The 15,155-nt window shown below is 46.5% G+C and overlaps 1 protein-coding gene across 13 annotated transcripts in view; it reads left to right on the top strand.

Annotated features, from left to right (window-relative positions):
• PITPNM2 (phosphatidylinositol transfer protein membrane associated 2) overlaps nucleotides 1-15,155 on the top strand; it is a 136,845-nt gene that overhangs the window by 100,016 nt on the left and 21,674 nt on the right. For all 13 annotated transcript variants that reach the window (XR_010073157.1, XR_010073154.1, XR_010073156.1 and 10 more), the window contains exons 8-14: nucleotides 56-151; nucleotides 3,972-4,076; nucleotides 4,968-5,038; nucleotides 8,335-8,579; nucleotides 9,069-9,258; nucleotides 10,329-10,448; nucleotides 10,815-11,026. Coding sequence is in view for 9 of the 13 variants with exons in the window: in XM_063351095.1 (XP_063207165.1) it covers nucleotides 56-151; nucleotides 3,972-4,076; nucleotides 4,968-5,038; nucleotides 8,335-8,579; nucleotides 9,069-9,258; nucleotides 10,329-10,448; nucleotides 10,815-11,026 (1,039 nt within the window). In the remaining 4 variants the exon portion in view is untranslated. The remainder of the gene's footprint in view (nucleotides 1-55; nucleotides 152-3,971; nucleotides 4,077-4,967; nucleotides 5,039-8,334; nucleotides 8,580-9,068; nucleotides 9,259-10,328; nucleotides 10,449-10,814; nucleotides 11,027-15,155) is intronic.

Genomic DNA, 15,155 nt, shown 5'->3' with positions numbered 1-15,155 from the left:
AACTCTCCGTCTTGTCGGTGTAGCGTATCACGTAAGGCTTTTTTGTTTTTTCCAGCAAGTCCCTCACGCCATAGTATCTCCGAGTGGAGGATGCAGAGCATTGCCAGGGATTCAGATGACAGCTCAGATGATGAATTCTTTGATGCACATGGTATGTGGAGCCTAAATCACCGTCGTTTGTTCCCTGAAATGGTGGGGTAAGAGAACGGAAGGCATGAGGGTGGGGGGTGAGTGGGGAAGGAAGCGAGACTTTTTGCTTTGTTTGAAGTCTGTTCCTTTCTAACCAAGATCCGTGCAGCACCAGTGCAGCTTCTTCAAGCATCCCCAGCATCACCCAGCAGACTCTTAGATTTCATGTAGCGACATTTCAGATTCAGCGTGATCTGTTTGAAGGGATCTTAAACAGTCGTATCTTCGGAGCTGTATTTTATTTGGTGCAAATGAATGTGGGTGAAATTCAGCAATACTAACTGGACTGTGGGTGTGTCCTAATGATTCTGATTCAGTATGACTGATTATTTTTCTAATTTATTTTTTAATCAGTAGGAGATATGATTAATTGTCCTGTCTGGGCCTGAAGAGACCCAAATTTGCCTTTATTAACTCCTTATTTTCCCATTCCAAGAAAGACAATAGTGAATGCAACAAGGTACTTCAGGTGCCAAAATTAATCAGTGTTGATTCCAGAATTCTCAAAGTAATTTTGACTATCCGTATTAGGAGAAAGCTGTGGTATTTTTTTTTCTCTGTGCGTGTGCCTGTGAAGAAGCTCTGTTCCACTGCACTCCTTTTATATATTGTACTTAATGCGCATTTAAGCCTGAAAGGCTCCATCTCTACTGACAACAGATGGACTCTTCTCTCAGCTTGTAATGCTAATCTGAGTTGGATGCGCAACGTGTGCTGATGAAGTTGGTGACCTTTCTGTGAAATGCAGTTGTTCAAAGATGACGCCCCGGTTCTGTAAAGCAGAATTTCACTGACGTTCATCTGGATTTCACTGATGTTTGGCTAAATTTCAGTCTCCAAACATTTGATGGTATCGTCTTCCAGAAGAGTTCTCGCATCATGTGTTTACCATACATCTCAAATTCTGGGGTAAAAAGTGGCATGCTATCGTAGAGGAGTGACTTGCACAATAGAGCAGCTTAAGTGGCCAGGGTGCGTGCAAGTCGGGGGATGAATGTCTCTCTTGCCTGGAAGGAGAAGGGCCAATTTAGTTTAAGTGTCCCTATTTATTAACTTATGTAGCATCTACAAAAACTATGTGAGGGATTTATTGTAGCAATATACATACAAGAAAAGAGGAGTGAGTCATCGAAACGGCATCATTGCTATCCACCCTCTTTTTTGCCTTTTTAATTACTCAGTAATAAAATTGGGATCAGACAGCTCTGCCTGGGATCCGGGTCCCCAGGAAATCCCTGACATGCTCCTAACAGGCCTGGGAAGGAGAATTAACAAAAATGAGCCTTGTGCCACGGTTGGTGTCGGCACCTCTGTTGCCGTACTTAGAGGAGCTTGCTAACAGAAAAAGCAGCTCCTCTTGCGCTAGCACACAGCGTGTCTCTGTTTACGTACAGATTGTCCTCCCCAGCCCTCACAGTTGGGTTTGCAAAGTCTGCCCAGTCTGATGGGATTCTGGCTTAGGAGCTGAAGCCTTGATGCGGGCTCATCAGCGCAGCCCTCTCTTCGGGAGGGACCTCGTGTTGCCCCTTGGCCCGCAGATGCCATGTCCCAGCCCCGGGTCTGTGAGCAGGGATGAAGCACCCGCTTGCGGCTCATCCTGCTGGGAGGCTCGCGGGGTCGGTGCCATGGGAACTGGCACAGACCAGGATGTGAGTCAACACCGAGCAGAGCTCCTCAGAAGTGCTTCCCATATACACACACGCGTTTCCTCGCAGTGCAGTGGGTGTAACCTGAGCCCAAGAAGATTTCTTGTCGCCGGCTTCCCACTCATCCTCATTCACTGGCGCACTCTGGTACAGATAGTGACAAATACAGCAATATCTAATATCTATCCTGTAATGAATGCTAATAACGGGAGTAATATCCCATGCAGTGATCACTTGAGCAGCAATAAGGACTGTAATTAAACCTCTCATGGAAATAAGTTTAATATTTAGATTAAGTTGCTGGAAGAGCTTTGAGTACAGTTGTCCTCTTAATTCTCTGCCAGCATGTGTTGCGTGCTTGTGCTTTCCAGTTGCTCGGAACAGGTAGCTCTGCACTCCCTTGTGCAGGGAAATGGGGATTTACTCAGATTTTTTCCATAGCTGAAAAAGGAAATGGCATGCTGATGCGAAGTTTCCAGGTCGCTCTGTTTTTATGGTCAAAGAGTAAATAGAAACTCCTAAAAATAATTGGTCTTTGCTTTGCTCTGCACTTAGTCCCCTTCATATTTTTTTTAAGGTATTGCTCAGATTTGCTGAAAAGATGAATATATTTCGTAATCTTTTTATTTCTCATCCTCGGATTCTTCCAAGTAATTATTTTTCTTAGTCACTGTACAGCAACAAGAAAGGGGGAATCCTAGTCTGGGACTCCGAAGATTACAGCTTTTAGATTTTCAAGACATCTGTAATTGCTGCTGTTATTATTATGGTTATAACTCTTTATTAAATTTACAAGCCCAAAATTTTCACGAAAGAAATACTAAGCACAGAACAATAAATAAATTAGAAAGCACTTAACCTCTGTGATGATAAAAGATACATCCTTAATGTAAAAAAAGAAAAGAGAATGGAGGGGAAAAAAAAAAAAGGAGACAGCAGCCCATACCAAAGGCATCTTTGTAAGACTCGAATTGCTGCTGTTTGGTTTCCCAGGGGTTCAGGTGGGAGCTCCGGGACTCTCTTTCCTTCCCAAGAACCTGCCAGGATTAAGCACAAAGCGTGGAGGCCGCAGCGTCCTCGCGCTGGGTCCCTGCTCTCACCCGATAAAGGAGCCACCAGGCTGCCGCTGTCTCAGAGGACCTCTGGTTTGATGTAAACACTTTTGTGAGCCCTTTCTCGGGTCCAGACTGGCCTCCCCGCGTTCAGACTTGGGCTGAGAGTGAGCTCAGCTTCCCATGGGGGAAGTCCATGTGTGCTGGATAACCTTGCCCGGGCCAGCAGGCGAGGGGGTGTCCGGTGGGGGCACTGGGATGAATTCGTTCAGCGCTATGGCTGCTAATGCCTGCTTAGTGATTCCTCCGCAGGAGGATACTTGTTCTGGATACTTGCTCATGTTTGGGGTGCTACTGTGGGTGTTTTATAGGGTCTCTCCTTTGTATGCCCCTTCCTTTTAATTACGCTTCTAGGAACAATATTTTTGGGACCCTAATTCTTTATCAAGTGTAGTTGAAATGAGCCAGGGGATTCAGAAGATCCTGAAGTAGGAGGGAAATGGCAGAGACATTGCGCTCAGTGTGATCAAACGAGTCTCATCTCCTAAGGAAATCAGGCTAAAGATATCCCAGGGAGTTCACATTTCCTTTATTACTCATGCCTTTTTAGGTGTTCGGTCCTATTAACAATAGTGATCCTTGTCACTGCTTCCCCCAGAGACCTCCAGCAGCTTTCAGACAGGTCTGGGAGGATCCCAGTAGCAAATATTACTTTGTCTTCGTTCCTGTACTGGAGCGTCCTGGCTGCTTTAGCATCGTCAGAAAGCATAGCAAGAAAAACATCAAACTCGGTGCCTGAAATGGTAGCATTAAAAAACCATTTTGTTATTTTTTCCACACCTTTAGGAGCTTTGTTTGGTAAAAACATGCAACTAAAACATTTTATTTACTATTCAAATAGTGCTGTGGTTTCTGTATAACATAAGCTGGTAAAGTGTCATGTTTTGTTATGACTTAAGCCATTCGAATGTTTATAAGATTACATAGAGCTATGGGGCCTTACTTTTATTTAAAATTCTGTTCTGTGCTCTTGTCTGTATACATATCTGTATGTGTGACTCTCAAAAAAATCTGTTTTTTAAAGAGGACTTGTCTGACAATGAGGAAATGTTCCCGAAAGAAATAACCAAATGGAGTTCCAATGATCTGATGGATAAAATTGAAACCCCCGAATGCGATGATGTCCAGGGTAATTTTTTTTTTTTTTTAAGTAAAAACTGCATGTGATATTTTACAGTATTTCCAGGTAATTGTTACAGCCACATTCTGAAAAAGGTAAAACTTGTTATCTTCATCTCACAAAAGGAGAAGCTGAGACAGAGCAGAAGGATGACTGGCCAGTGCTGCCGAAAAAGAATTGCCTAGTGGGAGCTGGGATAGCTCTTGATTCTCTTTTCTTTTCCGCGTTGGTTTAGGCTCCTTTGTGCAACAGCCAGGATTCTCTCATATAATGATGAAATATTCCAGCTCCGTTCCGAATTACTTGAATTTCTCCTGACTCTGCTTTCCTCTTGCCTCCGTCCTTTGATCTTGTCTATATCTGCCTTGGTTTTATTTTCTGCTCATCGTTATGAGATTTTGAAAGGAAGCTGGCTCCTCAGCCAGATCGATTCGTGTAGCAGCACGGTGGAAGATGACACTTAAGCTTTCTGGTACAAAGTCAGCCTGTGTAAGCACAGACATATGAACGCATCAGATCTCTGCTACCCCAGCACGGTTCAAGCAATTCCTTTCATTTTCCCACAAACCAATTGTTTCTGACAATTGTGCAGGGATTTCCCGTTGTCGCCGTGCTTAATAAAGCAATGGTACTGGGTCCCTGTAGCGAGAGAAGAGCTCGCTAATGTCCTCAGCGCTTCCCAAGGTTATGAGAAATCGCTGGAAAATAAGTGACCCAGCATTACCCAGGCTTCCCAGGTGGGAGGGAGGGAGGGAGGGAGGGGGCAATTTGATGAAATCATGAAGGAGATGTGAGGCAGAAGAGGCTGAGGGGCATTGGCACAAACAGTGTCTTTGGAGAAGAGCATCTTTGCCGGACAGCATCTTGCAGCGCTGATGTTTTAAACCTCTGTGCTTCCAGGTGACTTGTATCACGAGACGTCAGCAGAGTACCACGTTGGCTCCAGCGTGGAGAGGCTCAGCATCATTGAAGTAAGTGCTTCCGTTTCTTGTAAGGAGATCCTTTGTTGCTGGAAAGTGTCCGTGTGAGGTAAATGGGGCAATCGGCTCCCTTTGCTGCAAGGGGGCTATTGTCTTTGTGTGTCATTTGGAGCCACACCAGCATGCTGTGTACTTCAGGGCCAGGTTTAAGGGATTATTTCACCCATCTTTAGAACATCATATAGAAAATGCTCAGTGGTTTGCAGGCAGTGTCAGGTATCCAGCTGGAAAAAAATACTAATCCTGTGGGGATAACTGCTGCCCGAGGCGCTGCTGGGCAGAGCTCTCCTGCTAATGTGGAATGAGCTACCCTGGAGGTGGGAGCGGGAGAGCCGCGTTGCTGCAGCAGCAGGGTGCAGGCTGCGCTGGTCCAAGGGACACAGCTCAGCTGTAGCCCACTCTTTTAGAGCTGGTTTGGAAACCAGTTATAGCATAGCCTGTGTTGGCACTCTGGACAAAATAATAATAAATAAATAATGGCCAGTCACCCCAGCTTTCTAGACTTGAGCATACAGGCTTTTGAGTTCAGTGTGCTAGTGAGGCAGCGTGTCTTGGAGTGGCTGTAGTCATCCTGCCCTTAATCTGCCTGGCTGCTCCGCAGAGATGATGTAGCTGCTTGCAGAGGGCCTAAGTTATGTCGTGGTCTGTCAAAGACCGCGAGCGTGGATTTAGTATTACTCTGTGTGCCAGGCTGTAGGTTCACGGTAGTTTGGCTTTTTCGTAATAGACTGAGAGAGCTCAAAGGCCAAGGGGAGAGCGTATGGCTAGGGACAGGAACGGCACTAGCCACTTCAAGATAAGCAAGTCACAACCCTAAGATTTCTCTTAGAGCTCAAGGTGGTGTGGGGAACTTATTGTCGTCTTCAGAGGGCTGCACGATCTCAAGTCCCTCCAATTTCTGCCTTCATTTTAGAAAAAGAACAGGCTTCAAAGTGAGATGAAAAAGACAGTTATTTGTAGTTGTTCACAATTAGTCTACTACGATAGTATGACATTCCTAGCCACCACTGCAGGGATTTTCGGGGTAAGAGCCTCCATCACCAAAAGGTAGTTCAAGAATCCAGTGTCTTAAGAGACTCCAGATCTTACAAGAAAGTTCTAAATAGCCACCTCCATCCCTAAACTAATCAGCAGTTGCTTGCATGTCCCCCACTTCCTTCAAAAGCAGAGGTTAATGAACTGAAAGGCAAAGGTGCCTCCAAATGACTGCTGATAAACCTCCCGATGACCTGAGCTCCGTGACTCATGTTGTTCTCTGAATGAGCACTTAAAACATTTGTCTGAAAGCAAAAGCAGTGCTGAGATGCTGAGAGCGCTCCTCCCATGCCTCCAGCCAGGCAAAAGCTCACCTTGCAGGCACTGTAAACTGGAATCCAAAAAGGTTTAAAGAGCAGGCGTTAATACAGTGTAATGGTACTAAATAATTAAAGGCCATTCTTATGCAGGAGGTCTGGAAAATCTTTATTACAGACTTGGATGTGAATTTTAATACTTTCTGGTGGGCTGTGTATTAAGACACGCTTTAACATTATCTGGTAAAAATGTAAGCTAGTTGTTAGGTTGCTAATGTGTGCCTGGGCATGCTTCCCTCCCACCAGCAGGTTTGTCAGGGGCTCAGTCGCTGCTCACAGGACAACAGGTGACTAGAGATGCTAAAATGAGAAGAATTTGCCAAATGGAAAAATACTGCTGCCCTCCACCCCTTCCACACTCCATCCCGCTGGCTATTGCTCTGCCTCTACGGGGAATTGCCCAGGATGTTCTCGAATGTTGTCTGCTAGCACGAGGGATAAGGCACGGGAGGAAAGATCAATGTCTGCTTTCGTGTATCTCAAAGGTGTTGGGGTGGGGATTTGAGCCCATATGGGAGCCGTAAGCAACAAAAGCCCTGGTGTAACAGACAGGTATTAAAAATAGTTACTGCTCTGTTGTATATCGTATGCGACCAGTACAAATGGATGCTCTTGTACCTGCTCCTGGGGCATCAGGGTTGGGCTTACAGCTGCTCCGTTAATGATAACCTGCTCTGGAGTTCAGATACAGTTCCCTCCTTCCCCCAGGCCACAGCCTGTCTGTTTAGGCAAGGAATTGCGTCAACATCATACACAAATGACCTGGACAGCCAAAATAAACACCTTGACTGTGCTCATGCAGCAGTCTCTGAGCCAGATGTTGGCCAGTCCTTGGGTCGTGGGGTCTTGAAGTTTTTTCTCTTCAGTTCCTCTTTTGCAACAGCGTAAGCAAATCTAGAGCCTTATTTATAACTTCTGTGGTAGGCAAGCAGATGCAATGACTGATCCCTTCCTCCAACTTCTTTCCCCAGTAACTTGCCACTTGCTGACCTGTTTGACCTTGTTTTGTTAATTTTGCTGAATGTGTTTTACTGTCGACTGCTGCAGCTGAGCTCAGCACCCCAACAGAAAGCAACACCCATCTTTTATTTCTTTATTTTTCCACCCTTATGCACCCAAGTAATGTCTTTACTGCTGCCGTGTTTTACCTGGTCACAATTTTTTGCAATTTCTTTTTTTAACTTTCAGCATACGTTCTGCTTAGGACAGTCACTTTGGCTGAGGCCGTGTGTGTGCGTTTGTGCACGCACGCGTGCAGGGTAAGAGACCTGGAAGGAGCAGCCGGGTTCTCACCTGTTGTATCCAGGTGTATTTAATGCCCACTTCCATAAATTAACCACATTCCTTCCTGAAGACCGTTTAGTTTCTTACGGACAAACCTGTAGATATTATTCTACAATCTCCTCTCTCTTGTGTTTAGAAACCTGACTTTCAGTCTACGCTTATTCAGGATCGGCTTAGACTCCTGTGCTTGCGCTTGCACTGTCCTTTGACTTAAGCGCCTCTCCTCCTTCCCGAGCTTGCTTTCCTCACCTCCACTGTGTTTGAGAGCAGACATTTTACTCTTGGGTAGCTTCGTGAAGCAAATCAAGCCAAACTCTTTCAGTCTCTGTTCGGGAAGTCTCCGTGCTTCTTGTCCTTATGCTGCCGTTACCTTTGTGTGTGGATGGCCCAAACTGAACTCAGCCCTCTAGACGGGGGTGCCAAGGCCTTGTATCATGGCTAATACTGTTTCTGCTGGAAATACCTTCCTTCACAAGTTGTGGTTTGCCTCATCCCTGACTGGATTTGATGTGGATAGTGTGTTTATTGTACGCACCATATGTGAGCTTAGGGGAGAAAAGGTTATAAAATTTGCATAAAATGCACTTGGACCAAACATAACCTCTTTGTAAAATAAGCCTTTCTACCGTGCTCTCTTTCGTTCCCCCCTAGGATGAATCGGTACAGCCATTAATGCAGCCAAGTAAAATCCATGTCCTCCTCTTGGTACTCCATGGAGGGAACATCCTGGACTCAGGAAGTGGTGATCAGAGCTCTAAGCAAGGGGATGTCAACACCATCGCGACGGTGTTTGACACAGTGATGAGGGTACATTACCCAGCTGCTCTTGGACACATTGCCATCAGGCTAGTCCCTTGCCCAGCCATCTGCTCTGAAGCATTTTCGCTGGTGTCCAGGTAAGTTGATGCAACTTTGTCACAGAGAGAAACATACGGAATTTCACTCTTGGTTTTTGTTTCTTTTTTTGCATCCCTGAAGTGTTCTGCATGTAGTATTGAAAGCTCTGACCATGCTTTGAGAATGCACTTATTAATATACCAGCGAGGCATTCAATCTCGATTTCATACTTAGCTGAAGTGAATACAGTAATCATGCAGTAAGAGTTCTGAGATTGATTTATTCTAATTAATCCAATAAATACTAAGGCTTTAATTCCTTGTCTGAGAGTTGTTCTAGCAATGTAAGTATGTTGTCCTTGAAGATTTACGTTTGATGGGAGGGAAAGATTTATTAAGCTCTCACCCATTCACAGTGGAATAAATGGCCTTTCTATCTTGAGGCTTTTTTTTAATGAGCCACGATACTGACTACTATACTGTCTGCAAATGGTTTTTCCTGCTCTGTGTGTTAGGCTGAATATTTCCAATGCCTCTTGCCCTATCCAGCCTCAGCCCATATAGCTACGATGAAGGCTGCCTGTCCAACAGCCAGGATCACATTCCCCTTGCTGCACTCCCTCTGCTAGCAACATCGTCCCCCCAATACCAAGAAGCGGTAGCCACAGTCATCGTCAGAGCCAACCAGGCCTACAGCGAGTTCATCAGATCCCAGGAGGGCACGTCATTCAACGGCCAGGTGAGCCAGCGGCTGTTTATAGCCACAATGAAAGGAAGAGCAAGGGAAGCGATTTCCTTCTGAAGCTCTCTTTTCCATTAATCTCTCAGGAGGGATGGAAACATGACAGTGTTGAGCTGCAATAAGAAAGTGTTGTGCTTCCATTCCTTTCTTTCTGAGAGGGAGAGATTATTGCTTATGCTCCATCTTGAGCCTTTGGGATTCAAAGTAAAGTCTGAGCTTGTGTTCAGAAATGAAGCTACAAAGCTGTGAAGTTAATCAATTTTCAGCATGACACACCTTTCCAAATCAGGAATGCTACTTTTGTTACTAAACGTGATCTCTGCTCCCCTTGCAAACCAAGGCTGTTTAAGCATTCCCATCTTTTAAGGACCTTCAGCAGCTCACGCTGGAGTTGTCACAGGAGTGGGTTTCTTTTTTGAGATGGCGTAGCTGCTGCGCCCAATAAAAGACCGTGACTAAGCCTTGCACCTCTGTGAGCAAAGCGACTCTCGCCCCATGAGGTTTGAGCTATTGGGCCGGCCGTCACATTCCCCTGCTGTAGTGTGATTTATCCACCCTGAGCTTGTTCCCAGCCAGCGCTGTGCCTGGGGACCCGGACAGCCCTCTCCTGCCCGGGGGTCTCGGTGCTTTATTGTGCCTGTCTGCTTAATACCCTTGGAAGCAGGACAGCGTTATCTCCTCAGGGCACAAACAGGGGGCAGAAGCACCGGGAAGCTTGCCTGAAGTCGCACAGACAACTGGCAAGGAGGCAATCGAGCTTGGTTTCCAGCGGCTGGAGTTAGCGCCATGATGAGTGCTCTGTGTTGCTTTTACTTCACTCCAGTCGGCTGGTGGGGACAGGCAGAACACATCAGCTGTGTGCGCTGATGAGAGTCTGCAGGGTATGAGTGGACAGAATAGTTCATTGTCAATGGTTCATTGACAGAATAGTTTTATTGATGAAAGCACTGGGCATCCTGATATTGTGGCTTTCCTAGGTATAATCCAGCACGCCGTTTAACCGTCATCTCTGAACTGAAGTCAAGGGGCTTTTTTTTCCTCCTCCCCTGCTTCCGTTGCCTTTTCAGGTCTGCTTGGTAGGGGACTGTGTTGGAGGAATCCTGGGATTTGACGCCTTATGCTACAGCAATCAGACTGTGTCTGAGAGCCAGAACAGCAGTCGGCGAGGAAGCGTTGTGAGTGTCCAGGTAATGCTGGCTCCCAGTGTCTACTGGGAATAGGTCTGCTGGCCACAGTGCCTCCGTGGCCCCTGGTTTTATGGGTTTCATGGATCGTCTCATGAAACACAAAGACTCTCCTCCTTATCCATGGCAAATGTGTCTTAAGGTGCATACGTGTCTCAATTTGGGTGCATTTGCTCTGAAGAGGGATGCTTCACCCTCTGGTGTGAAGCATCACCCGCACCTGCTTCACCCACACCCTTAGGAAGTTGTTTGGTCTGAGAGATTGTATTTCCCTCGACTGGATCTTGGGGTAGATGGGGAAAGGAGGATGGGAGGAGACGGGTATAATGTGGGTGTATTCCTGCTAAATCCATATATTTCAAATCCCAGGATACTGACCTCCTGTCTCCTGGAATAACGGTGAACAACAGCTATTGTTCCGGTGGCTCTAATCTGGAAGCCAGCAGACACCTCAGCAGGAGCAACATTGATATTCCCCGTAGCAACGGAGAAGATCCAAAGAAGCAGCTGCCACGAAAAAGGAGTGATTCATCAACCTATGAACTGGACACGATAAAGCAGCATCAAGCCTTTCTTTCAAGGTAAGGTTTTGAAGGAACAGAACCAGGAATATTCCAGAGCTGAGACTGATGCATCTGTGGAACCCGATTGTTGCTTTGTCATCCTGTAATAAGCAAGGTGGAGGAAAGTGTTTAATTTAGATTAGAGGGGTATGAATTTCAGTGTGTTGTATATGCAAAAAAAAAAATATTTAACAGCACTCTTCCTGAGTGGCAGTGAGAGAATCCAGCTGCTCTACTGCATCTGTATTGCAATGGCAAGAAGCCCTTCATCCTGTTGCCTGACAGCAATCGGGTAACTGCTTTTTTGCTGTGCTGCAAGTGCGGGATGGACGTCATAAAGCAAATGTAGAAATCGTGCGAGGGAAGACAGTGAAGGAGAACTGGGAATCCAGTGTCGCATTAATTTCAAAGCATCTCTGACAGTTGATTTTTGAGTTGGCTGGTCTGTTCTTGGGAAAGGTGGGGGTGAGCCGAGTATCCTTTGATATTGGCCTAGTTCAAGTGTGAGATTGAACTGCAGTGCCCTTTCCTGTCACAGGAGTAGGTTTCTGCTGTAGCGGTGGTGGGATGCTCGGGATGACACATCCTGAACCCTAGCTGGTTGGCTGGTTCATGGAGCAACCTTCAACTGCATGTGAGGATTGTTCTGTCTGTGCGACTGTTCAGCAAAGCAGCCCGAGTCCCCTGTATGGAGCAGGGACAGGGGTTGTGTTCTGTCCCCTGCCAGGGCCGCTCTGTTGCACCAAGGTCATGTTTCAAATTCGTTACTCGCTATCGAAGTCCCCCATATCACATTCCTAAGCTTCTTCAAATGGACTTCAGGAACGTATCGGTTAACATAACCGATGACATTTGCATAGCAGTCGTCCCATTGCCGTTGATCATTCAGTGATTACTTCTGAAAGCCCATAGGCTTTTTCTGGCTGAAACATCTTCTTCAGCCTGTGGAACTGGAGAGCCCAGACCTTTTCCTCCTGCACATCCAGAGGAACTGCAACATCCTCTTAATGCCTCTTCCCCCGTGTCCCAGGTACGGGGGAGCAACGCCCCCTCCGCAGCAAACACCATTGCCTGCAGTAATGGCACCCAAGGCTGTTCCTTTTGCCCTGTGCCGAGCTGAAGGCTTGTCCTGCACTTCTGCCCCTCCTTCGTTACTTCCAGTCGTTGCTCCAGTACAAGGACTCGTGTTGTCCTGCCACGTCAGGGCTTCTTTTATAAAAGATTCGTAGGAGAAAGTATCAAAGTGAATGTCGTTGGTGCAGAGAGATACTATATTCAGAAAGACAGCTGCGTTTACAAAAAACACAATAAGCTTCCTAGCTATTTCCAGCAGGTTAATAAAAGGCAATCAGTCTCTTGTTCATACCTTATCAAAACAGCCTCCTGTATTACAGGAGAAAATACTAGTCATGAAAAAATATGCTTGCGCTTCTCCTTGTTCTTGACCTCAGGGGCACGGACTGAGCTAAGGAAAGCGGGCCGGCATCTTGCTGCAGTTTGACATGTAGTTTAGAATAAGCACTGGGCCTGATGTGGGTAATGGATTGCACAGTTTGTCATTTCAGATAGCTTTGTCCTGGTCCTTCCCGCTCCATCTCCAAAGGATTGTGCCCACTCACAGCGTGAAGCACTTGGAGGTCCCTGGCAAGGGCTGTTGGTGTTCAGTGCTCTGATGGATTGGTGCATCTTTACTCCTTGAAGAGTTTTATATCTTTTAAATCTACCTTTAGACCTTGGGTCAAAAACGAGTCTCTTCTCATGGCTCAAGAGGAAGATTCCCCCAGGGAAAGGGGCAGGTTGAAGGTGCTGTACGAGCTCTCTCCACACCTGTCCCCCTCCGCTCCCTGGGGCAGGGGAGGCTGGGGTGCAGTGACTCACCTCTTCCCCTCCTGCGTGACGGCAGGGCGTCACTCCCTGACCCGGCCCTGGACCTTGTGCTTACAGCCGTCATTACCGAGCAGCACAGAGTCAGCAGAATGCCCCTTCGGCCTCTCTGTCACAAAGTAATGATTTTCCCGTATTAAAACCAAGCCCTGATGTGACGTGGCTTCGTGCAGGAGATCGGCAGAGCAGAGCCAAGTTTTCCTAATGGGTACAGCAGAGAGGCAGCCTGGCAAACGGGGGCCTTTCTGTCCGTGCCGATTGCAGATTTCGGCTTGTGCCAAAGACACTCATTTTTATTCATGTATCAGACCAACATGCTTCTCTGGGATAATGCCCAGCAAGCCAGAGCAGCATCTGGAGATTACGATCACACATTTATTTTTAAATTCAGTCCTTCTGCACAACTACATTATTTCTGGCTGTGCTGTACTTGTATTATTGTAAATGAGTTGATTTGCTTCTGAAATCCATAAGCTCTTGTTTAATTAATGCACACAGTACATCTGCTGCTTTTTAAAGGGAGAACAGGGCACTGTGGGTTGCTTGGAGCATGACGGATTCAGACTTCCCCTTGGCTCTCGTTTCTTTGATTGCTAAAAAGACTATCAAGTTCCCAGTAAAAGGAGAGAAGCTGTCCAAATTGCTGAGCGGTATGAGCGCTCTCGTTCTCTTCCGTTCCCCATGAAGAGATGCTGTGGGAAGATGGATGGAATACACCAAAAACCCCTTGCACCCATCCTGCCGTAACACACCTGCCATCAGGATGGTCTTTCCTTTTGTGCCTTCGTTTGAATCGCATTGCTGTCGCCCTGTCTTCAGCAAAACCGAGTGTGTTCTAAATAACTTTGTATTCCTCACACACAGCAAACTTAATGCATTGCAGTCTTGTCAGCTAAAATAATTGTAGCTTCACTGAAGGTGGCTTGTTTTTAAATGTGTTTCAACGTTGCACGTCTTGGCAGCGTGATCTCGAGGAAGCTCGTTCACATCGCAGAAATGGGAACATGCTCATTTTAGCTGTCACTGCTGTAACCTCTTCTTCCTCTTGCTTTTGACATCACTGTTTTGACTTTCTGTGATATGTGTGCCTGACATAAGTAAGGTTGTTATTTCCCTGCAGCTGGTAACAGGGAGAATAGTAGCGTGCGTGTGTTTACATGCACCTTCAGGGAATACGTGACAGTGCGGCATGAGAAGAAGGTTTTTCAGCATTGGTTGGGAGTGGCAGTCAGCAGAGGTGCTGTCACTGCAATAACGCATTATTTGCAAAAGCAGCAGAACAAAGTCCGAGCGACTTCTCAAATGTGTGAGTATTTGCAGCTGTTCGTTTATTGACTGGCTGTCCCAGAGGAGGCGTGTGTGCGAGCAACTGCTCCGGTGCTAGAGATGGCGAGGAGGGAGCAGCCCTGTTCCCATGAGCAGTGCTGGGACGTCGCTGCCCAGGCGGGCAGCCAGCACGCTGCTTTCAGAAGTGGCCTTGATGAGCAAGTGCTATCGCGTACAGAGACATGGCAAGTGCTGGTGGCCACCTGGGATTTTGACTTGGGGCCACAGAGCTGGCAAGAGACTCTTGCATTTGCATCATCCCTGACTCCGGGCCAGTAAACCTTTTATCCAACCCAACCGCTGTGGTATCCTTTTATCCTACATATCTTATAGAAGCTCCTCGGATACTTTTTAAAGTGTTTGCAAACGCCCTGTTAAGTCATGCTGGTATTCTCTCTTCAACTCTCTGCTTCTAATTATAACGACGATAACCCAGCAAGGCTGCCGTCTGAATCTGTAGAACCTGGAGAGCAGAAGAAATTGCAGCTTTATTGCTTTTGGGTGGTAACAGAAGAATCTCAGAAACCCTTTTGTGCACGAGGTTATTAGTGTTACCCACCTGTCATTTCGTTGTCTAATCCCAGATGTAGACTGCAAAGAAGCACCTCTTCCTGGGGGAGGATTCCCAGGATTTTCATCTAAGAGTTCCTGCTGCTTCTTCCTCGGTGTCTAAGCGACATATGAATTTATATCTCTGTGTTAAACGTGTGCGTTGCCCCGCCTGCACTGCACACAAGTTGAATTTTACAAAGAGATTTGACACTTGAAAGAGGAAGGGAAATCTAGACATGTTTTATTTCATTATTCTTTTTGGTACAGTTACCTGGAGTTGTTGGGCTGGGATTGAGAAGTAGTTTGGTAGTAACTTGACAGCTGTGGCCTCATGGGCAAAAGAGAAGCGGGATAGTCCTGGGTGCACAATAAATACAATTTACCA

The sequence above is a fragment of the Chroicocephalus ridibundus genome, chromosome 13, assembly GCF_963924245.1.
Source record: "Chroicocephalus ridibundus chromosome 13, bChrRid1.1, whole genome shotgun sequence".
In the NCBI taxonomy this organism is placed as follows: Eukaryota; Metazoa; Chordata; class Aves; order Charadriiformes; family Laridae; genus Chroicocephalus; species Chroicocephalus ridibundus.
Note: the sequence above shows the minus strand (reverse complement) of the source record. Positions and strands in the feature narration are given on the sequence as shown.